Here is a 25157-nt window from a genome sequence, read left to right as displayed (position 1 = left end):
TCTGGTGGACTCATTGGTGAGATGACTTAAAAGACCTATTTTTACAAAAATTTATGGTAAGTAAAACCAAAGTACTTGCTCTTGACACACACACACACACACACACACACACACAAACAGCTATGCTAATGAGATCTGAGCTTGACTGTAGAACCCAGTGAGTTTATAATTGAATCACTCAGATTACCGTATGTTGATCTCACTGATTACAAAACAAATATGGGTAATTATTTTTTAGCCACTTGGTCACTGAAGACAAGTCAAGATAAGAGAACGTATATAGTCCTTGAGGGAATAACCCTTTTGAACCCTGTGGAGGATATCTCAGTTCCAACTTGTGCTACTTTCTACTAACAGATTAAAAAATAAAACAGAGAGCTCCTGAGAAAATTAAGCAGTATCATTTTGCCTGCAACTAGGTAACTACAAATGTTAATAATTGAAATAAATCAATATAGACAGAAGACATTTTCATATTTTATTAGTTTTATATAGGTGATGGAAACAACAAAAATCAAAACAATGGTACAGCAAATTATTCAAAAGGTATATTCATCAAGCAACATTACTGAAACAAAGTGAACATGATTTAATTTTTTCAAATTAATTTCAGTATCTGAAACATGGAACTATTAGCAGAAGAACTTTTGTTCCAGGATTTCATCTCCTGTATGGTTCATATTTCCCCTAAATTTGGCAATAAGAACTTATACACTGTGGACTCTTAGTGAAAACTGATGAATAAGAGGCTATGGTTTAAGCTCTTAGGCTAAAGTGAAATGCTTTTCCAGAAAAATATTCCAGGAGGGAAGACATTTGTATCTAAGGTCATCTAATTATCAATTGATATTGTGAAGCCTCAAAATTAACAGTCCTTTTAATTTCAGTTCTAGCAAGTATCTAATTGAACCTTAGCAAGCTCACTGATTTTATAACTTTCGTTGGCAGCAAACTCCACATATTAACTAGACTCATAAACACACGTACATTTCTTTTTTTCTCTTTTAAAATCATCTACCTGTTAACTTTATCAAATTCTCTAAACTTTTATTATTTGGGTAAGTAATCAATATTACTTGGGGAAATAACCTCTCCATGAGATTTATTTGGTGGTTCTTTCTTAGTGCCCTGTTTCAGAGAGCTAAGAAGCAGTGGACTGCAGTTTTCATTCAATCTCTCAAAGAATTGGTTCAAGTGCCTAGCTTTGGTTCATCATCTGTGGACCATATGATGGGGAGGGGGAAATCCTTTGAAGAAAGTGCATGTGGATAGTTTGATAAAATGTAACAAACGATGTAGATTCTTTTTCTCTTCCTTCATGTCAATGGAGATTATTTATTTCTTCCTATCTATCTATCTATCTATCTATCTACCTACCTACCTACCTAGCTCCTCATAGCGTTTTCTGTACATGGGCATAGTCAAGTGGCCATCTTAGAGGTGTACAAAGAACATTTGTGTGGGATACAGGTGATTCAGTTTTAGTTTTTGGTCAACTACCAAATTGCTATAGTTCACAAAATAATTCATTTAATTTCTTTGAGTGTTAGTTTCTTTGCTGGTTAAATTTGTTTTAACTGCTCTATGGATTATTTGTTATCAAAAGTCCTATAAGGGATATAAGCATACCTCGATTATTATTACTGCTTCTTGTGTTTAAGATTCCTTGAATAAAAAATTCAGATCATAAATTCTCATTAAGATAACTGAGTAAAATATTTTCAAAATATAGGTTATAGGTCCTGTATAGGTCTAAATACAATGACTGTAGTTAGAATTGTATTATAAGCACTTTCCCCTGGCACTTCATTCGTATAACTAAAAGAAAACATTAGACATTTTCAGTAAACAAAAATAGGGACATACATTTTATCATTGTTATGATTCTTTAAAATAGGTTTAAAATTTTGATGCACTTGAATCTGAAAGGGTCTTGTTGAACTAATCAAACAACCTTCTAAGAAAGGATTTCTTGGCAGGAGTAATAATTTTCCCAGAACCCTTTTTGTGGAGGGATTTCAGTGGAGGCTTTTTTAAGGGTAGAACTCTTTTGGGGGTTTGCAGTGCTCTTGCTATCTCCACATGCTCATTGCAATAATATTTGTTGCTTCCTTCTGACAGATGGATGAGTGTGCTTTCTGCCAGATCCATACACTGGGCATGGACCCAATGCCCATCTCCATGAGAGCAGTAAATCATGGCAGGTTTGTTGAGCTCAGTTGAATAAAATGGTACCCAAGTGTTGATATCCACATCACAAGTAGGGCAGCATGTAATCCAATACCCTGTTTCAGACTCATCTTCTTCATCATCTTCATTATAGGTGTCAAATTCATCATCACCATCAAAACTATTTGCTTCTGCACTGAAACAAAACTCTTCTGAGTCTTCAAAGGGAGTGGAGTCCCCTGGGTCTTCTGTTGATGTCTGACTATTTGTGACTGTTTTCTGATCTTCATTCACATCGTCTTCAGCACATTTCAACATATAGAAATAGAATGCTTCTGAAACAACCTGTTTATTGTCTCCTGGTATGCCGAGGAAAATAGTTCCATTTCCCATGTCGCTTCCAAACCATATCTTGCTGTGCTTAATATCTGGGGTCCAATCTGGGGTTTCCATCTCACGAATTTCCATCTTGTTGTCCTCGAAAGAGATGATGTTGCAGACCATTCTTTTTTGATTTTCAAGCTGATAGCCACCAATGATAACAAATTCATCATTGCTTATTTGAGTCAGGATTGCACTGGAGACAGAGATTCCTCTTGGCGTGACTGTGCAATTCACAGCTGGGCTACCCAGAGGGAGATCAACCCTTATTCTGTATAGATTGGCAGGGCGGATGTTATTGGCAAGTGAATGGCCTCCTAAAATATAAACGGTATCATTTCTGGCAATGGAGACGTGAAAAGATAGCCCATCCTGAAGTTCTGGAAGAATGTATGACGTAGAGCACCCAAATTCAAAATCCACCAAGAAAACATGGGGCAGGCAGTCAGCTACACTGTTCCATTTTTCTGTGGTTCTTTGGGCAGAAGGTATGTATGACCGTCCTCCAAAGAGAACACCCACACTTTTTCCGCGACTATACACTACATCAATGGAATGACCATACCTGCCTTCAGGAACATCTCCTACCAAGTCTTTCTCTGTGCAGCGAAAAGTAACTTTTTTGTTGTTCTTGCAAACAACAGACATGATATAAATCTTATCTGAAAGCTCGTTGTTTGGTGTTTTCCCTCCATGGATGATGTACTGATGATTTTCAGACTCTAAGTTGCCTTTGAATGTGCAAGTGGCTGGATAACGAAGAGGAGGAAGGTAGCAGGAATCCTTAGAGAAAACTGCAGGCTTCAGTTTGAGATGGTTATGCTTTACATCAAAATGGAAAACTCCAGTGGGGCAAGACCTTTTGGGCCAGCCTTTTTGGCCAAAGAAGAAAACTTGCCCATCAAAATTCATTAATGAGAAGCCTGGTTGAATTAAGGCTATGTTATTACCGACTGTTACCATTTGTAGTGACATATTTTCTGATCGTGGATAGATCTTTTACCTGAAAGAATTACAAAATTTTTTTTTGCCTTACTACATCCCTTCATATAAAATCACTGTGCTTAGATCCCCTCACACGTAAGAAGCATGTTTAAAAAAGAGCTGTCCCACAAGCTCGTAGTGGCCTGAATTCGCAAAATAGCAAAAATTCAGGCAGCTAGGTAAGCAAAGAGAAGCAGAACCTTCCAGCTTAATACCATTCAAGAATCTGGGACCTGTTTGAGACATGGACTAGCGTCCCTTAGACTTCTGGGAATTGTAGTCCTTTTCCCTTAAAGATTCACCGCTTGTCAGCAGAAAGAACTACATTTCCCAGGAATCCGTTGTCTATGGGATGTGTGGCTACGATAGTTTGTCTCTGTGGCTCCGCGAGAGGAGTCTGTCTGAATAAAGACACCAATAATGCGAAGTGACTAGATGGGAGCCAAGACGTAAAACTAGGGAAGAAGAGGTGAGAATGGCTGACGCAGACCCAATATCCGGGTTAAGGGAAAGCTGCGGCACCGGGAGCTGCGTCTGGCTACCCCCGCCCGGGTGTTGTTGGAGCCTCTCCTGGGGCCTCTTATTAATAAGTGACCCAGTAGGAAGCAGGGCTGCTTGTGGCCAGAGCGGGGTTGCCTGGAAGCCGCAGCCCGAAGAGACTCCCGGCCCAGGTGTCCTCACGGACTTCTTTGGAGCTTTGGAGCTCGAGTCAAAATTGCACCCCCGGGTCTCCTTAGCTTAATGGGGCGGGGGTTTGACGGGGGCACAGAGAATAAAAAGCTATGACTATTTTGCGGAACCGAAAGGTTAGTCTCTGAATACCTGGAGTGCAGGGGAGAATTTACCTGATAATGGTTTTTTACCACTCCTGTATTTAGTCATGGAAATACAGTAATGAGACTTTAGCGGATACCACGCCAAAGGCCATTTGTTTTCTCAGCTGCTCTTGCTCCGGTTTTTAGAGTTCTTTTAGGGATGCAGAGAAGTTTCCTAAACACCTCTCCTTCTCCCTTCCTCCCCCCGCCCCCACTCCTCCCTCTTTTTGGATAAGAAAATAGAGTTAGTGGCTGTTATTTCAGATCTCTCTTTCCAGCCCCAGAACCTTGGAAGTAATTAGTAATTCTGTTGTAAGCAGGCATTAAGCAAAGAGGTACCAGAATTATTCAGAATGTAATATTTGTATGATTTTTTAAAACAGGTATTTACTAGATGGAGTAAGCTTGATAAATTTTAATTTTTAGAAAAATTATTACTTACCTTGGAGAGATGTCAGGAGCCTTAATGGGAAATGCACGCCCTGTTTGCAGAGTGAGGTCCTAGGCACTAAAGATTAAAGGAAACAAAATAGCACAGATTCCTTGACTTTTAAGAATAAATTGTTAATATGCTTCAAAAACAGTATAAAACAGTGTCTAAGAGTATGGACGCTGAAGGCTGACTGGATTCAAATCCTGGCTCTGTCATTTACTGTGTGACCTTGGGCAAGTAATTTAACCGGTTTGTGTCTCGGTTTCCTCATTTGTAAAATGAAATAATAATTTTACCTACCTAACAGGTTGATGTAAGTTGTGATTAGTAAGTTAATACATGCAAAGCACTTAGGACAGGGCTTTGTACGCTGTAGGTCATAGCTGTGACGATTATGCTTGAACTTATAAAAAGTAAGGTTGTTAATGCACAGTTACATGCCAGTTGTGGTAGATGATGTTTATGATGTTGGAGATGATTAGAAGGGCTTTAGGATCTGGGAATCTGGTTAGTGGGTGTAGACTGATAATTTTTTAGACTAGTGAGAATTGGATAAACATATACAACAGAGGAGTTGCTGGTGGGTTCAGTTTAAATAACAGGAAATATTTCATTCTTCTTGTTACCCTTTCTCTAACCCCTCATTAAATATGCAGACTCTGAAGTTGGAATGTCTGAGTCCAAATTTGGGCTCTAAAAGTTATTTGCTGTGTAACTATCTTGGGCAAGTTTTTTGTCTCTTTTCTTTTTTTATCTGCAAAATGGGGATAATATTAGTACCTATTCATTGAGTTATTTTTGAGAATAAATGGGATGACACATGTAAATCACATAGCACATATGTGATCATATGTGCTGGTACATAATAAGTATTGAATAAATGTTAATTGATGCTGTAATTTATTTTTATTCCTCCTGCAAAGGTTCTTTGGACCTTGTGGAGTTTATGGTCAGTCTAATAAGATCTTGGTGGGGCTGTTTGCCTTGAAGATCAGGTGTAATTAATTGCTAATTATTCTCTTCTACTTATGTTTAGCTTACTTGGGAGACTCCTCAAGGTGTGATATTTTAATAATCATCTTGTGGGTTATTAAACGAAATGAGGAACTGGTGAATGAGAAGGATTATTACTAAGGTTATGAAAGCAAGCCTTTTTCTTCCTCAGACCATGGTGGTTTGTAGGTTCAGCAACTTGCCTTGCTTATGAAATAACCTGGGCAAGTGTTTTATTTACTCGTGGCCTATCCAGGTATACATGAGAGAAGGCATCTGTGCAACTAAGAAAATGCTCTCCATAGGAACTGAAAGGAAATATTGTTGGCGCTCAGTTTAGTAAAGGAAAACCATATGTGATTACACTCAGCATGATGTGTGATGATTTTTAGAGAGTTGCTCACTTTTGGGCAGAGGGAGCACCAAAGCCTGCTTGTTGTAAACACCTGTGAAGACCATTATTGGGATGGAAGGCAAGCTCTACAGAGGTAATGGGTCCCAGATCCCAAGGGGTGACCATACAACAAGAACATTTGCTTTTAAATGAAAAATTAAGAAGTTTTCATTGTAACCTATTGGCTTCATTTTAAAGTTCATAGGGATTTTGGCTTCTCATAAGTGAAAACATGGTTATTGTAGATTAAACAGAAATATTTTCTTGGGCAAGACATAAGGAATACTACCCCTTTTTGTAGCTTATTTTGGGTCCCCAAAGATTTCTGACCTGTTCTCCCTTTGGTGCCCTGCTATTTGGCTCACCTCATAATTTCAGGGCCCTAAAAATAGTGGTAAAGTTGATTACTGTTAAGATGAATTACCTCTTCATGTAACACAGTTCAAGAATCTGTGTATTTAATTTTTAGATTATTCATTTTAAACTATGGCCAGATGACTTATGTATTTAAAGAATGAACAAGAACATTGAAAGTGTTTTCACATTATTCCATACTTGTTTAGTTTTTGCAATTTTGCTTTGCTAACTTAAATATGTCTTCACAGGAATAGACTATAGTATATTTTCCACAGTTTTACTATGACTCTATTCATCACATCTTGGTTTTTAAATGAGTTTTTAAAAGGTGACACTAGAACTAAAATAATCTACTGAAGTGGTTTTCTTTAAATAGGCCAGATAAACACAGGCAGATTTTGAAAAAAATGACACTGTTCTTTGACTGAAAGAAGTTTCAAAGTCAACACATTAAAGATTCTTTTTAAAGGTCAGAAGTATAGGACCAATAAATTTATACAAGTCTCCCAACCCCATGCTAACATTCCTCAGCAGGGAGATTTTCATTTATTCACTGTGAAGCTAGGGCATAGTTGAGAATCAAAAGAGGGCTAATGGTGTGAGGTCTGGGTTTGTAGTTTCCTGTGTCTGAACTGACACTTTTTTCCTTCCAAAGAAAGCTACTGTACTCGGAAGCATTAAATCTTGCTGATCAGTGTTGCCCGTTTTCCTGATTGCTCCAAAATAGCAGGTAACCTCATGTAACTGCAGTCGTTTAGTGTACGAATTAACACTATCTTGCACGGTTTATCAGGTTTGAGGTGTACATTGTTTGATTTTTTTGCTGGCAGTAAAACCAGGATTAGGTCTGCCTTCTGACACTTACGCCAGAGAAGCATTTATGCACTAAGATTAAAATTTCAACACTGATACCACAGGAATAAAATCCTTGCAGCAGCCTGAGACCAGAAAGCCCCTCTCTTTCCAAATTCTACATCATCCCGTCCCCATCTAGACACCCAATCCACCTGGAACTAACATACTGCTGAAGGGGGGCACCTTTCCCTTAAAGTTGACAAACGTAGGCTCCCGTATCTTAGCTCTGGTAGAAATGAAGTTATTGGACCTACCTGAAGGCCAGGGGCACTGCTCACCCCTCTCTGAATCTTTGCCGCTAAACCAGGTATTAAATGTCAGCACTTGGGGAAGATTCACTGACTGCTCTCTCTGACCGTGGCCTGCAGAAGGATGACGGTAAAGAGAGTATGTATGTGTGCCTACAGATGTTCCAGTGAACACTGATCTAACGGGAGTAACTGACTGTGACCTTTTTTTTTCTTTAGACGGTTAAGGGAGATATCCAACCAGGGTGTACCCTCAAGATTTAACTGTTTCCTTACTGGTGAACAGTGGAAACAATCTACTATTAACTGTAAAGACCAAAAAAAAAAAAAACCCAAAAAACTGGTAAAATCCTGATTTATTAAAAACGTTTTAGAATGTTTAATATGTTTATTAAATGTTTATTATTTAAACATTTAATAAACATTAATAATATAATGTTTATATAATTAAACATTAATAATAATGTTTATTATTTAAACATTAATATTTAATGTTTAAATAATTAACATGATTTAAAAAATACTATCATGAGTCAAATGGGAAATTACTTTTCCTAAAGCAGAGACTACTAATACTAATGTCAGTTATTTTGACCGTGAATTGCTCCTCAATGGTCTCATTTTCTTTAATGCAAGGCTTAGAAGGAGTTCTGATTATGGGAGGCCTACCACCAACTTTGTATCAGGGAACTGCTGTGTAATATTGTATAGTGGAATGATTAAGAAAATGGGCTTTAGAGTCAAGCTGACCTGGTTTTCTCTGCCAGCTTTGCCATTTTCCAGGTGGAGTCATCTTAATCCTTAAGCCTCTTTTTTCCCCATCTCTGAAATGGGGATAGAAATATTTACATCAAAAGATTGTTGCAAAAAGACTAAATGAGATAATGTCTTTGAAGTGCTCAGCCCAGGAAAATATTCCACCGTGGTCTTAAAAACTATGATAGTAGCCTCCCCATTCCCACTCCAAAGTTTCATAATCAAAGGAAGAATAAACCGAAGGGTTGAGAACAGATGAAAAAGCTGACTTAATTTTTTAAAATAGACCTAAGTTTTTAGAGCAGTTTTAGGTTTGCAGTAAAATTGTGTGGAAGGTACAGAGAGTTCCCATATACCTCGTGCCCCCCACTCACTCATAGCCTCCCTCATTACCAACATCTCCCACCAGAGGTACATTTGTTACAATCGATGAACCTACATTGACAGATTATTATCACTCAAAGTTACATTAACATTCACTCTTGGTGAAGTACATTCGATGGGTTTGGACAAATGTATACTGGCATGTATCTACTATTATAGTATCATGCAGAATAATTTCACTGCCCTAAAAATTTTCTGTGCTCCACCTGTTTGTTGCTCCCTCCCCTCAATCCATGGTAACCACTGATCTTTTTACTGTTTCCATAGTTTTGCATACTCCAGAATGTCATATAGTTTTCAGATTGGCTTCTTTCACTTAGTAATATACATTTAAGTTTCCTCCTAGTCTTTTTATGACTTGATAGCTCATTTCATTTTAGCTCTGAATAATATTCCATTGTCTGGATATTCCACAGTTTATCTATTGTATTTTCCTACTGAAGGACATCTTGGTTGCTTTCAGGTTTTGGCAATTATGAATAAAGCTGCTGCAAAGATCCATGTTCAGGTTTTTGTGTGGACATAAGTTTTCAACTCCTTTGGGTAAATACCAAGGAGCACTATTGATAATTCATATGGTAAGAATATGTTTAGTTGTGTTAGAAACCTCCAAACTGTCTTCCAAAGTGGCCGTGTGATTTTGCATAACCACCACCGATGAATGAGAGTTCATGTCGCTGTACATCCTAGCCAGCAGTTGGTGTTGTCAGTGTTCTGGATTTTGGCCATTCTAATAGGTGTGTAGTAGTTATCTTGTTTTAATTTTCATTTTCCTAATGACATATGATGTGGAGCTTCTTTTCATTTGCTTACTTGTCATCTCTATGTCTTCTTTAGTGAGGTGTCTAGTAAGGTGTTTGGTCCATTTTTTAATCAAGTTGTTTGTCTTCTTATTATTGTATTTTAAGAGTTCTATGTATATTTTGGATAACGGTTCTTTACCAGATGTGTCCTTTGCAAGTATTCTCTCCTATCCTGTGGCTTTTCTTTTCATTCTCTTGTCAGTGTCTTTCGTTATTTTATCTTTTTATAGTTTTATTTATTTATTTATTCGGCTGCATTGGGTCTTCATTGCTGAGCACGGGCTTTCTCTAGTTGCGGTGAGCGGGGGCTACTCTTTGTTGTAGCGGGCTTCTCTTTGTGGTGGTTTCTCTTGTTGTGGAGCACGGGCTCTAGGCGCTCAGGCTTCAGTAGTTGCAGCACACAGTCTCAGTAGTTGCAGCATGCGGGCCCTAGAGCACACGGGCTTCAGTAGTTGTGGCTCATGGGCTGTAGAGCACAGGCTCAGGAGTTGTGGTGCACGGGCTTAGTTGCTCTGTGGCATGTGGGATCTTCCCAGACCAGGGATCGAACCCGTGTCCCCTGAATTGGCAGGCGGATTCTTAACCACTGTGCCACCAGGGAAGTCCTGTTAGTGTCTTTTGGAGAGCATAAGTTTTTAATTTTGATGAAGTTCAGCTTATCAATTATTTCCTTCATGGATCGTGCCTTTATTGTTATATCTAAAAAGTCATTGCCATACCCAAGGTCATCTAGGTTTTCTTCTATGTTATCTTCTAGGAGTTTTATAATTTTTGTTGTTAACACTTAGGTCTGTGATCCACTCTGAGTTAATTCTTGTGAAGGGTATAAAGTCTGTGTCTAGATTCCTGTTTTTGCATGTGGGTGTCCAGTTGTTCCAGAACCCTTTGTTGAAAAGACTGTCTTTGCTCCATTGTATTGCCTTTGCTCCTTGGTCAAAGATCAGTTAGCTATACTTACGTAGGTCTATTTCTGGGTTCTCTATTCTGTTCCATTGATCTATTTGTATATTCTTTCACCGGTACCACACTGTCTTGATTACTGTAGCTGACCTAATTTTAAACAATTCATTAAAAACAGTTACATCAAGAAAAATGTATACCATTTATTAAGCCCATTTCCCGACCATAAAACTTTTCATTTCTTTGTGCTCTATTCTAATTTTTATCCAAATGTATACATATTTTTACTTAGTTATGATAAGAATGTATTTAAATTTTGTTTTATCTTTTTAATGTAACATTATTTCATATATACTATGAAATGTATATTTTATTTCCAAAATTTTTACTAGTTGCCTAAAATTCCATTAAGTAAATATATCTGACTATTCAGTATTGTTGGTCATTTAATCAGGTTCTATGTGGCTTAGATGATAGAATGCAGGGGTCAGAGGTAGACAGATTTGGAGTTGAGTCTTAGTTCTGCCACTTACTAGCTGAATGGCCTTTTTGACCTTCAATTTCCTTATCTCTAAAACAGGGACGATACCTGCCTTACTGGGAGGATTAATGGATATAAACTGTCTGTTATAAAGAGTGTACTCAGTAGATCTTGTGTAATGATGATGGTGGCATAAATATATTTGTGTAAGTGAAGATTTTCATTTTTTGCCAAATTTTAGGATATATTTTCAAGGTTGACTTCTAAAAAACTGACAAGTAGCTCAGTTGTTTGGCTGATTCTTGCATTTGGAATGTTGGTCCATTCCTTAAAAAAGTGTCATCATCTCTTCTGTTACTTCCATGATGATTTTTTTTTCTTTGTCTGCAAAAGAGTATTGGGTTATTTCTCTAACCTATTCATGGTGTTGTGTAATGATTATGGCACTTGAAATTCCAGCATCAGTGACAGCTCTCATAAAATTGACATATTGGTTATCTCCACAGTAAATATAAAGTAAGAAATGCAACCTAGAGACCAGGGGTAGGTTTAGGTAAGTGTCTTAGCCTTTGCATTCTACTAACACCAGAAAACAGGCAGTTTTTTGCTAAATGGGTTAGTTGTCTCCTAAAGAGACTGGAAATCAGCAACATATTTGGAAATGGATTTTTAAACCCTGAGCCCTTGCCACACATTAGGAGAGCATTAGACTCGCAGTGATCTCCTTCAGAGCCCCCGGTCTACCAGAGTCCTCAGCATAGAAACTAAATGTGAAGTCATGGACAATATTTATTGAGTATCCACTATGTATAGAGTCATGCGGAGAATTAGGAAAAAAAAATCACAGACTCAGCTCTTGCCCTTAAGGAACATGCATGATAGTAGGATGAAGCAACTTTTTGATTGTGGATAAACATGTTTTACATTCTTCCTATGCTCACCTTTTCTTAAAAGTTCTTAAAAGTTCACCAAGCAATCACAATTATAGGGGCAGAGTCAAATTCCTACTGAAATATATGGATTTCTCGTGCCTTAAATCCAAAGACAGTGGACAATTAAAGAATACAAGTCAGTGTCATTACAGAGTAGAATAATTTTTATTCCACAGAGGAGATAAAAAACTTAGTAATGGGATATACTGACATAGTAATTGAATGAAAAGGAAGCATAATTGGAGAAAAATAGAACATCAGAGATGGAAGACAACTTCAAGTCCAGTCCCCTTATACCTACATTCAAACTGCTTAAGGCCAGAAAAGTTAAAAAACTTGAAAGGGTAACATAGCTGCAGGGGTGTGTGTACATGGTGGGTTGAGGTGGGCAGGGGAGGAGCACAGTTTTGTGAACTCATGACAGTGTTTCTTAAAAAATGCAGTGACCTCTCAGGCATTTCCATCCCCATCTTATAAATGGAGAAAAAACTTAAATGACATTGTTGCTCAATGGGTTAGCAAGTGTTTGAAATGAGGTCAGTGGCAGCTTTTCATAGCATTCAAATAGGCATAGACAATTTTTACTTTTTTAATAAGTGGCTGATTTTTCAGGAAATAATATAAATAGTGTGGGAAAGGGAGATGTTTGGTCTGTTGAATGAATCCCATGATAGAAGCCACAACTGAAACTAGCCAAGAGGAGAAAAGAGGAAGGAAAAGGAAACGTATAGAAAGAAGCAATCTACAGTTAGTATGATGGATTGTCAAGAGAAGAATGTGACAAGTGACTTGTCATATTTTTTTTTGTCATTTTTTATTTAAAGTAATGAATTGAATACAGCCACCTGACCAGAATGTTCCATGATTTAAGGTGGACACTTAGTTGTAAAATAAAATGGAGCAAAATTTCAGAGGTGTTTACAATGTTGTACTAGAAAGAAAATGCACTTAAAATTTTTATTCTTAGGGGCTTCCCTGGTGGTGCAGTGGTTGAGAATCTGCCTGCTAATGCAGGGGACACGGGTTCGCGCCCTGGTCTGGGAAGATCCCACATGCCGCGGAGCAGCTGGGCCCGTGAGCCACAACTACTGAGCCTGCGCGTCTGGAGCCTGTGCTCCGCAACAAGAGAGGCCACGATAGTGAGAGGCCCGCGCACCGCGATGAAGAGTGGCCCCCGCTTGCCGCAACTAGAGAAAGCCCTAGCAGAGAAACGAAGACCCAACATAGCAATCAATCAATCAATCAATAAATCTTTAAAAAAAAAAAAAAAAAAAAGAAAAAAAAATTTTTATTCTTAGACAAGGAGGGAATTTGTGTATGTTAATTTCTACCTTTGAGTATAGAAACCATGATGGCAAAAAGAAATTGTTTTTATCTTGGTGTGTGTGTATGTTATGTGGTGTACATCAAGGCAAAGTTGCAAATAAAATGCTGAGAGAAATTGGAAGCTAGGGAAGCACTGTATTACTTCTTAAGGCCCATTTATTATTCCACGGTCATAGGAATTTAGAATCAAAAATAGCTGAGAAATACATTTTAAAATCTTATTTCTTTTAAGAGAATGTCAAATGAAAGGGTCAATTTTATTTGCAAGATCTGGCATTTCAAAACACTTGGAAATGAATTCCTAAAAGCAGAGTTGATTTAGTTTGGTTGGTCTACACCTGCTCCTAACTAGCTGTGCAGGTGTTGCTTTCAAGCAGGCTTTCTGGTTTTGTGAAAGTGCTGTGCACCGTGCGTGTGGCCGACGGGCTCCGGAGCTGGAGAAAAAGGGATGATTTTAATTAAGAGTAGATGCCTTTGTGCCACAGTAGTTATGCAGTACAGATAAAATGAGCAATAATGGGACATTGCGTCCCATGGGAAGGTGGGATTACAGTTGAGCTAATAAATCTTTTATGATTGAAGTCTTATTGCGTGATTATAGAGCTCTAAAGTTAACTTAGAAACTCTACTGCCTTATGGATTCATAGCTTTATCAGGGGATTCACAGCTTTATCAGTTTTTCACTGAAAAACTCACTGTTATTGTCTGTAACTCACTGAGGTAGTTGATCACATTCCTGAGGCTAGGAGATCAGTTTTGAATAAGATTGAAATATGTGTATTGTACATTTTTCTTGATATAATGTACTAGTCTAGAGGTCAGTTAATATGCTTGTAGGAGTTTTGTTAGGGGGTGAAGGTAGGGTATTGACTTGTGATTACACATGACTTAAATTTTTCAAAAAAGCAAATTAAGAAACAAAAAATGGTAGTGAAAAGGTATCTTTCTGCTTTCAAAAACAGTGGATTTTCTGAAATTTGTCTTATGGGTATATCCTTCAGCTTCCATGTCCACAGGTAATTTGCTTTTTAAAAAAACAGTAGGGAGTGAGCAGGGAGAGGCAGTTCTGAATGCTTAACTGTTTGCATTTTTGTTTAATGGAATTAATAACTGTGTAGTTGAAAACAGTCTAATAGTTGACCTGCCTCAGTGAGTCAATGTAGACATTTCTGGATTGACTTAAACAGCTTGGAGGAAGAGTATATTTTGGGGAAATAAAATTGATTTTATACAATCTGCTGATGAACAACAGGGCTTAATGAATGATAGCCTCAAGAAACCCCATTGCAGTAACTTGGATGGATGATCAGGAAAGGGAAGCAAATTTTTCAAGAGGAAAGTTTCTGCTTAAACATGTAATTTTATAGATTAGTAGTATTCCCATCCTCCAGAGCTTTCTGCAAGAGGAAAACAGTCAACACGCCTGAGTTCCAGCATTTCTTGGTAAACTTCTACTGGGTGTCTTCTCTTTCTCTTTTCCTTAAGGTGAGATCATTTGTCAAGGAAAAAGTAAAACAAAGACATGCGTACTTCTGAGACCTCTGCACAGATGACAATACACAACTTTTGTCTTCTAAAGCTTTGTAATCAACATTCAGCCCTAAGCCTCTCCTGCCTCCCACAAATGCTTTCCATAATATTCACTGCAGAGGCTTGTACCTAGGGGAGTTTATATGGAAGTCCAGAGGCTTATACTGTCAGCTTTTTCGGTGATAATGGAGAATTCCATGCTTTTTAACGTATTAGAAAAGGCTTGTTGGGAGAAGCTTATAAATTGGAATGCTGTGTATTCTTAGATGCTAGAATGTATGTCTTTATCTCATCCTGATAAACTGTAAAGGAGTTTAGATCCTTTTCTGTTTTGTAAGGTGTTTTGTATTTATGCCTTCCTCTTTTCCTTTGTTTTCTTGTTCCTACTGGTAGATGTCTAAAACAATGGTATATATGCATATGTGTCTGTGTTTGTGTGTGCTTTGTCTCAACATGTTTTGTATGTTATTGGGGTACAGAATATGGTTGTAGTCAGATGCATGGATACATCCAACCAGGGTGAGATTGCTGCTTTTTGTTTAAGTTCCTGATGACTTCATGTATGTCTTAAAAATCATAATCAAGAGCATCTCATTACTGTTTGTGATACGAGAACCACATGATACCGCTCATCAATAGAGTCATTAGTTGACAAAAACCTCACTTACAGTTTCTTTTCCAGATTCCTTTATTTGTTCTCTGTGATTGGACTAGATGACCTTTAGGTTTCTCTCAACTCTGAGAATCTTTGGCAATTTCTGTCACTGGATTTCGTACTCCTTAATATGATCTAAGCGACATAAAAAATATTATAGGATGCAAAATAGTTGTTGTTCAGTCAAGGCAGAAGCCATCAGTTCACACCGGGTCTCTTCTATCATGTCAATAAATCTGTACCCTTACAGTGTAGTTTGGTCTTTTGAGATTTGTCCATTTTCCAAAGTATAAAAGGAGACCTAACCTTTGAAGTATCAAGGTTGATGGTTTCATTCCTCAGGCTAGGTGAATTCTTTTTAAAATACCCCATTTTATGTTTCACACAGCAGGAGCTTCTTGAGAAGAACTATGAGAATTTGAGAATGTGGGCTTTGATAGCCCCTGCACAACTCTTTAAAAATGTGTTATTATTTATTACTTTCAAGCATCAGTGGTAAACCTCACAATTTAAAAAAACACAAACAAACCTTTTTGCAGACATACACCTTTCTGTGCTATTAGAAAGCAGGTTATGTATTTTGAGAGGACACTACTAGCTCAGGGTGACTTGTTTCTTAAGGCTTATCACTCTCGTCTCTGACAGTTGTGTTTTGTTTAGCTAAGTCGCATGAAGCAGGGATCTGAAGATAAGCATCAAAGATATGCTACAGCAATGGTGATAATTCCACATACCAAATTTTATAATAATGTCTGTAAAGGAGCAGGTACCCTTTACAGGGACCTTCCTGAGACAGACACCCCCCTCCCCACCCCATGACCTCTGCCTGCCTCTTGTTTGTAAAAAGGCTCTAGTCTCCCAGATCTTGTCTGAGTTCCAAAGAGCAGATTCAAACAGCTACTATCTAGGGAAGTGAGGGAATGTACAAACAAAGGAAGAACAAGCCCAACTTAATTTTTTTCATGATTGTTATCTTAAACCAATGCCTTGATTTATGACCCCACACTGTCGAGATAATGTCCTGTGGGTTCAACCAGCTGGCCCCAAGTGGACCTGAACTTGATGACAGGGGAGGATCAATTAAAAACTGAAACTCCTAAACCATTCACTGAAGGCTCTGAGTATATAATACAATGTTGCAACCATTGCTTTTGCTCTCTCCTAGAAAAAGTTACAAAAGACAGACCGTGGCTGCTATTCCATCGCAATGGAATGAAGGGTTGACAGTGGGGAATTATAGCCATGGCATAAGCTCCTGAATAAAGCAGCTTTTCCATTTTCACCAACACTTGTCTCTCAAGTATTGGTCTTTCCAGCAGTGAGCAGTCAAACTTGGGTTCAGTACCAGCCTCATCTAGTTACATGTCCTTTCAGAGAGCAGGTGACACTAACCGGCTTGAGTGTGAGTGGTCGTTAGTTTCATTATTTGTTAGTAGGAAAGGGGACTCCAGGAAGGTTATGTGACTTTCTTGCTAGCTCCCAGTGACTCAGTAAGAAGAGACCCGTGCTCCTAAGGAAGCTTGTGGTCTCCCTGTGAAGTTCAGTAGTCCAAGCAGAGCAATACATCCTCCCAGTGGTTCCTACTGGGTGCTGTGACTGTGAAAGTGTTACTTCTGATTTACCAGTTGGCGTTGTTATACATTTAGTTATCACAATATGCTCTGGGTCTTTTATGTGGAGCTTTAAGCCTTAAAACAAAACACCAAACCAAAACAAAGAATCCTGTTATCCAAGTATATGTCTCTCTCTCTCTTCCTTTTTCTCTTTTAGAAAAATACTTTATGGTAAAAACACAAACTAATGTGAATGGTAACTGAAAAAGCATTGCTTCCTTCTAGAAAACCACTAAGATTTGCATAAACCACTTGACTGTCTGGTAAATGATTATCTGCTCTGTCAGTCTCTGGGGACTTTTAACATGAGGTTATTTATATTTTTATAGATAAGGAAAGTTCTAAATTTGAAGGTGGGTATCTGTTAAACTCTCTAAACAATGACAGCTTGTAAAACTGGATTTTCCAAAAGTCTTTAAAAAGTCAGTAAAAACAACCTCTCCTGTATTCTGGTAACCACATGAATAAAATTAAAGGCATTGAAAGATTTTGAATTTGTGCTGTGTACAGCCTGTTGATTGTTTGCCTTTTAGTAAAACTGAGATGTGTTAAGGCTAAATACTCAAAATACACCAATTTGAGAATTGCAAAGGAAGTTTAAAGAAATTTCTATTATCACCCTTAAAGCATCCATGAGAAGGCATTTACAGCAATATAAAATACAACCTGGCTGCTTCTGTTTGATATTTTGCCTGTAGAAGTAGATTACCTGAGAAGCCTTGAGAAAGAGATTGATGTAATACAGTGTTGGAATCTTGCTGGGATGCACTTCTGGAAGAGCAGACATTTTTGTAATTAAGTACATGTCCTACTGATAGTAAAATAATAGCCACCTTTGAACTTATCATTATTTATTATCTAGCAACTGCAAGCATAATATATTAAACTATGGATTGCTGAAGCCTGGCAGTATTATAGGTAAATTTGCATACACTGTAACTGGTGCTTTTTCCTATATCTAATTTTCAGGTACAAATAGCTTGAAACAGTTTCTTTCATTTTGGGTTGGCACATAGCTACACTTTTTATTTTCACTTGGACTTCTACAATACCATGTTTTATCTAGGGTTGTAATGTATCACGAATTCTCTTGATTGATCTTTGGGTAATATTAGTACCTTCAAAGTCAAAGGGGTCACAGTCAAAACATGTCTTCATGTAGACAAAGGACAGAGTACTAAGACTGATCCATTATCATCATCATCATCACGGCTGACATTTCTTGAGGCCCCATGTATATTCATCTAATCCTCATAGCAATCTTGGGAGGCTCTCGTAGCTTCGCAATTCCGGTTTAAAACCCTTGGGGTCAGATGTCTTTCAGAATTCAGAAGTTTTTGGAGTTTAGAAAGGTAATCAGGGCAAATGCCACATATTACAGAAAATCTCCAGTGGGATCAGGAAAGCACCTCAAAAGCAAGCCCATTAGTATTTTTTCAGGGAAGCATATGAATAGTTATACTATTTAAATAGAATAAATAAAAGTCATAAACACTTTCATATTAATTCAGGTCAGGTCTTGCCACTAGGTGACTTTGGGTATTATCCTACGAATACATTTTTGTTTTACTATTATTTTTTCTGAGCTTTTTGGTAAATACCAAATAAATAAAGTTAATAACAGACACCAGATTTTCACTCTTGTTTTGGAAAAATAGAAGAACCATGGTGTCTATACAGTATCAGAGAACCCCTCCTTTTTATTATCCCCCATGAATTACACTGGGTGCTTAGGCTGTCATTATTCTTCTGCTTTCTGTAGATAGTCATTTTTCTCAAAGCCGTGTAAGAATCATATTTCACACAGAATGAATGGAATTTAACAAGATGAAATATCACAACTAAAAACAAAGTTCAAACTCCTCAGGGATTGAGGCATTGTTTCTTAGCTGACAAGCATTTAGTTAGCGAAGCAGTCAATGAGCTGACAATGTGAAGGGGCCACTAGCATGTGAACGTGATCTTCAGGTATAAAGCAGGAGTGTAACATTTAGAATGTGAGAGTTAGTCAAATCTCACTGTCTCCAGACCATACCTGGAGTCTTGTCTTCATTTCTGGACGGCATATTTTAAAGAGATGCAGGCAGTGTGAAATCTTTTCCAGGTAGATTGATCAGAAGGGTGAAAGGACCCAAAGCCATGTCATACAAGGTACAGATATAGTGATTGGGCAGGTTTAGTTGAGTCTCTTGTCAGCTTCTAGCAATATCTGACTATAGTACCTGCTCAAATGCGTAATTTTAGCTTAAGACTGATGGACTGCCAGCTCTATGCCACCTCCTGAGCTATGAAAAGACATGGACCCTGCCTTTCACGGGCTCTAAGTCTAATAGAGGACACAAAAATGTATACAGCTATTTACAATACAATGTGATAAGTGGAACAGTAGACACAGTATAGAGAGGCAGCACAGAAATTATGATTTGCTCTTCCTGTGATGATGGGAGATGGGAAGCTAAAGCTTTCAAAGAGAAACTGAATTCTGAGCTGGGTTTTGAAAAAGAAATTAAGTGAATGAAATGAGAAGATTGAGAAAGGACAGTATAGGCTTGTTCAAATATTTGAAAGGATATCACGGATAAAAAGGATTGAAATTATTCAGTCCCATCCAGGGACTCGGGACCAGTTGGGGTAGGGTACAGGGAGACAGATTTAGGCTCAGTCTTAGAAGGAGGCTTTAATAGAGCTGTCCAAAGGCTTCTTTGGACCATTCAGAGTTTCCAGTGTCTGGATGTGTTAAAGTACAGACAAGTCAGCTGTTTGGCAGCAATAGTGCAATAGTATGGACGGGTGTGTGTGTGTCATGCAATGGTTAGAGAAACATGGTGAAGTACTTAAGGACATGGGTTCTAGGATCACACATCTAGAACTGACACTTCTGCCTACTGGCTCTGTGATCTGAGCTAGAATTTTTATGAAGTTAACATAAAAGTGCTCGGAACAGCACCTGTTACCTAATAAGTGCTCAAAAGGAACTAATAAATATTAGCCACTATTGTTGTCATTGGAAGGGTGGTTGTTTGACATATTCTTTGAAGTTCACCTTACCTTGACAGATTTTGGGTTTCTAATTGTGTAACTGTGTGATGATATTTCTGTGAATTAAGAGGATGGAAATGAGGAACTGAAGCAAAAATAAAATTGTGATAGTTAACAGTTCAGCAGTTGAGATAGGAATAAAACTCTGGTCTCTTGAACTAGGGTTTATTGCTCTACTAACTATCTTGATTTGTCCTTTTAGGGCCTTGGAATTCTTCTACCTACACATCTGGAGTATTTTTGGGAGAGGCTGGTACTGCACAACTCTCTGTAGCTCATGTTTTTCTTTGTCTTACAGATAAAGTGGCTTCATGAATAGGAATGCCTGCCAGATACCAGAATTGGAGGTGATGGATGAAGATCGGCATATTGAAGAAGTCTTGGATAAGTTTGTTAATTGTCACGAGCAAACATATGAAGAATTTCTGAGCACTTTCACTCATCTTTCAAAAGGTAAAATGGAGAAGTAAACTTTCTATAGCAGCTGAGACAATGAATTTTATTATAGTTTTATGTCTTTGCTGTCTTTTTCAGAAAGACTATTGAATGAGCATTCATTCATTCTATCTCTTTGATCAGGTAATTCTCATCAGGGCGTTTGCAACTGATGCATGTAAATACTAACATTTTTATCCAATCAAGAGTTGTATTATGGAGTCAGAGCCATTGAATTTGAGAACTGAAGAGGACTTGAGAAGTCATTTAGTATAATCCCTTCGTTTTATTTTTGAAGAAACACAAGTGCAAAAAGTGGAGGTTTTTAAAAGCGTATTGAAAACATTGAAGAAATCTAGCATAGTGTAGGGTGTTTTTTGTACACTGCACACTTTTGGATTCTGCCATAGCCACTTTCTGCCTTGGGGGGAGGTCATTGAGTAAAGAGGGGATAATAATAGTACCTTAAAGGTTGATGAAGGTTATTTGAGATAATCCATGTGAAACTGTTAGCATAATGGCTAGCACATACATGCTTAATGAAGGCTAGGTATTAGTATTATTGTTGTTGTTGTTGTGATGATGATGATACTATGTTTTCTGTAGAATGGAAACAACCTTTTAGACCAGAGTGATAACTAAAACCCTAAGGGCCAAACCCGTGCTGTGTGTTTCTCGTGATGTGTTTGGTTGCCTCATGCAGTATTGTTGTTTTATTGCACCAATAGTTAAAAGTTGGAAATTTTACATAAAGATCTTGATTTGCTTTTTTTTGCTGATTAAGTGAGAAGGTCGGTTACCTCTTACTTCCCTGATGGCAATATCAGCTGGAGTTCAGGAGCCCTTGCCATGTGACCTCCCTCGTTGGACACACTCTCTGGCTCTCACACACTCGAAAAACCTGTGTATACCCTGCCTGCTTCCTTCCCTTAAGTGGCTCCTGTAGGCATTGGGTTCTTGCTCTCAGCCTTGGTCCTTTCTGGGTCATGGGATCCACATTCGGGAGACTGTTGACTCAGCTCTTAAGTGGAGTCCAATGTACATCTGGTCATGACAATCTCAGGATACCTGACTTCATGATTTGAAGTCATAGTTCATGTGTCCTTAAGAAATGTAAAAGAAGGGTAGTTATAATGAAGAAAAGGAAAAGTGATTCCAACCTGATTCTTTTATTGTGCTAGGTAGTGGGAATATCATTATCTATTTTGTTTACACTTAAGGGAAATAGAGAATTTAGGAAATTCTTGTTAACTTGGGCTGTGAATGATCTATTTTGGCATGATACGTGGATCAAATTAATCTTGATGATGGCCAAATCATCTTTCAATCTATGCACATGGATTTAGGAAGATGCTTGCTTGCTTTCTCTGAGCCTAATGATTTAGTTCCATGTTTTCCAGAGCCAAACATGGCAGTATGACTGGCTGGGGTAGGGTATGGAAACAAGGGTAAAACTGGCAGAATTAATGCATTTTGGTATGCCAGTGGCATTTTGATAATCCAAATTATTTCGGAAATTTATTCAGAAGGCTGACTTTATTTTTGTACTCTGAAAGACTAAGAACTTCTTGCAAGGACTTGGATATTTTAAGGAGGTTATGCTGTTTTTGTTTTTGGGATAAGGGGTCTATTCTTTTTTCAAATTTCTGTATGCTCATTCCATGCTGAGAGAAACTGTTTCAGATGTGGTGACTTCATTTTGAGTTCAGTTTTAGGCCCCAAACTGAGCTGAAATAAATGATGACACAAGTCATATAAACTGCATCTCCAAGCTCACTAGTTTTTTCCCTTTCAAAATGTCCCTAGGCGCCAGTTCACATTATAAACTAATGACCTGAAAAAATTCCTCCTACAGCAAAGATTTGTGAGTGGAAAAATATGTCTTAAATCAGTAAGTGTGCTTTTTTCCCCCAGAAACATTTAAATACCTTCTGTAAAACCAAATAGTACTTAGGGTCAGGCCTAAGAGTTGAATGATAGCCAGCAGAATTGATCAGTCAATGTGTTCTGTTTGTTAGTTCTGTTTGACGGAAGACATGAAAGCTGTTTCTTCAAAGTTTTCTCCTTCTTTCCAGCCTTTCATTTGTCTTAGTGTATTTGGTTGTTTTGCTGATACGTAGTGGAATCTTTTCTGTGTTAAACTGGCTATCACCACATATACTTATGTACATTTCTTTAGTCAGTTTAGTATCTCAAGTACATTACCATTTCCACTGATTGTTCTATTTATTTTTATAATAGTTACATGCCAGAATGTTTATGGGATTCATTTTCTTTCCAAGAGTGTTAAAGGGGTCAGTAATCCTATTAAAAATATTTCCCTGGAAAAAATTAAACTGTAACCTTATTGAAGAAATTCACATTACTGCTTCAGATGCTTGGAAAACAGTTGGAAACTGTTAATATTGTACCATAACTGTAACTGCAGTACATTTATGTTGACCATGTTTTGCAGTTTTTTTAAAAAGCAGCTCTGGTTTTAATAATCACAGCGCATAGTTGATGATAACTCCAGTGTCTTGTCAGAATGTTTAAAGAGACCTATTACGTATTAGTTTTAAGCAGACATTTATAATTGAATTCTTAATTAGTGTCATCAGTTCAAGAAAGTAAGACCGAGTTTAAGATTTGTATTCGAAAATCAGCATGCAGATTTTGGTTTTGTTCATTATCAGTGAAGACATTATATTTTTGACATTACTGTGGATAATGATAAGAGGCTGACTTTCAATCTTTGGTATTTCAGTTTCTTTGTGAATATAATTAATTTATACTAGACTATTTGTCTAAAGGAGAAAATGCTTCTTCCTCATCTGTTATGTTTCCATCTTTTTTTAGGTTACAAAAACACAGATATAAATAATTATACTTGATTTTCTGTTCATGCATTCATTCATTTATTCATTCAGTAATCCTCTGTGTGTCTTGTTATAATCTGAGTTTCTTGTTTTAGATGCTAAGGACTCAAAAACAATTAAGATATAGTTTGTGTTCTCAAGCACTCATAGTCTCACACACACACATACACACACGTACACACGTACACACACACACACACACACACACATACCATTATTGTTATGATTTTGTGCTTCAGGTTAAATGATTAATTTCCATTAAGGTTGCCAATTTTACCAACTTCAGCTTAAAATGCTTTGGAAATTGAAATGAATCTACTGTGATTTTATGATTAACTCTTAAATAGGACTTTGTATTTCATTCTCTCATTTCATTCTTAAAATACCTAGGATCCAGATTTACCAGTTTCTGTATTACCACACCCTAGGATCCAGATTTACTAGTTTCTATATTACCACATAATAATAGCTTTTTACTCAACTGCCATATTTATCTACTTTAACCTATTTTCTTCTGTCGAGATCAAAGATCTTGTTTCTGATTTTGATGTGTAATTTTGTTTCTTGTTTTCTTTATGCCATTCTCATTTCACTTTCAATACTTCATGCTTTTAGCATTTTATTGTTCTCTCAACATATATTTGAAAAAATAAATCCTGTCATCTCAGTCTCCCTTTCTCCCTTCACACTTGTTAATATTTGAATTAAATTCCCCCTTAGGTAGAACATTGTGTGTCTGAATGTTCTGGACAAATGGCTATGCCTGTGGCTTTATAATCTGGTGGTGGTCTAGTCTTTGATTGTCCCACACTCTTAGTTTCAAAACCTCTGAATAGGTTTCAGTTTTTCTTAGGTTTTAATAATCTTAATAATCATGAGAGAGTTTGACCTTCTCTTACTGATAAGCAGCTAACATTTGTTAAGTACTAGGTATTATGCTTAGCACTTTACCTGGGTCATCTCAATCTTTGTAATTACCTAGCGAATTTCTTTTTTACTTTTAATTTTTATTATTTTTATTATTCTCAACTTACAGATGAGGAAACCGAGGCTTAAGGTTAAGTAAATTGCTATTATGGACTAAATTGTGTCCCTTCAAAATTTATCTGTTGCAGCCCTAACCAGTAAGGCAACTGTATTTGGAGACAGAGCCTTTTAAGAGGTAATTAAGATTAAATGAGGTCATAAAGGTGGGGTCCTAATTCGGATGACTGGTGTCCTCATAAGAAGAGACACCAGGGATGCCTGGCCACAGAGAAGACACCACAGGAGGACACAGCGAGAAGGCAGCCACTTGCAAGCTAAGGTGAGGGGCCTCAGGAGAAACCAGACCTGCCTACACCTTGATCTCGGACTTCTAGCCTCCAGAAGTGTGGGAAAATAAATTTGTGTTGTTTCAGCCACCTAGCCTGTGGTATTTTGTTATGGCAGCCCTAACAGAACTGCCTAAGGTCGTGTAACTAGTTAGTGATGGCATTGGATTATGGGCCTAGTCATTATGGCTCCAGAGCCCGTACCCTGAACCATTTTGCTTTTCTGCCTTCCATACAGCATCGGGCAGTTCTCAAGATCTGGGATTCACGGGCATGTGGATAACGTGAGCCATAGGAATGGATGTGCTACCCCAAAACGCTTACACTCTGTACTTCTCCAGAGTGTAAGCTCCATGATGGCTGATTGCTTGGGGGTTTTGTTCACCATTATTATTCTAGTGTCTAAAGCAGTGTCTGGTAATGTAGAATAAATCAATGCTTAATAAATATTTGTTGAATAAATGAAACAAAAAGAAAATAAGAGAACGAGGGATGTCAGAAAC

The 25157-nt window shown here is 37.6% G+C and overlaps 2 protein-coding genes across 7 annotated transcripts in view; one reads left to right on the top strand and one right to left on the bottom strand.

The window, feature by feature from the left end:
* Window positions 1–1941: 1941 nt before the first annotated feature.
* Window positions 1942–3525, bottom strand: RAG2 (recombination activating 2). Its single transcript, XM_007181094.2, has one exon. It carries the CDS (start codon window positions 3523–3525, stop codon window positions 1942–1944), a length of 1584 nt encoding a protein of 527 aa, XP_007181156.1.
* A 352-nt stretch (window positions 3526–3877) lies between these two features.
* Window positions 3878–25157, top strand: part of IFTAP (intraflagellar transport associated protein) — a 59673-nt gene continuing 38393 nt past the window's right edge. For 2 of the 6 annotated variants that reach the window (XM_007181093.3, XM_057553994.1), the window contains exons 1-2: window positions 3878–4003; window positions 20347–20501. In XM_007181093.3, the coding sequence (XP_007181155.1) occupies window positions 20360–20501 (142 nt within the window). In that variant the 5' untranslated portion in view covers window positions 3878–4003; window positions 20347–20359. Of the gene's footprint in view, window positions 4004–20346; window positions 20502–24489; window positions 24648–25157 lie in introns of those variants that run through there. The other 4 variants (XM_057553996.1, XM_057553995.1, XM_057553992.1 and 1 more) reach the window with 4 other exon arrangements.

This window comes from Balaenoptera acutorostrata, chromosome 9, assembly GCF_949987535.1.
Source record: "Balaenoptera acutorostrata chromosome 9, mBalAcu1.1, whole genome shotgun sequence".
NCBI classification, from domain to species: domain Eukaryota; kingdom Metazoa; phylum Chordata; class Mammalia; order Artiodactyla; family Balaenopteridae; genus Balaenoptera; species Balaenoptera acutorostrata.
This window is presented reverse-complemented; position numbering and strand designations above follow the sequence as displayed.

Excerpts from the sequence above, each read along its gene's own strand:
- RAG2 (XM_007181094.2), bottom strand. The coding sequence starts at position 3,525 with ATGTCACTACAAATGGTAACAGTCGGTAATAACATAGCCTTAATTCAA.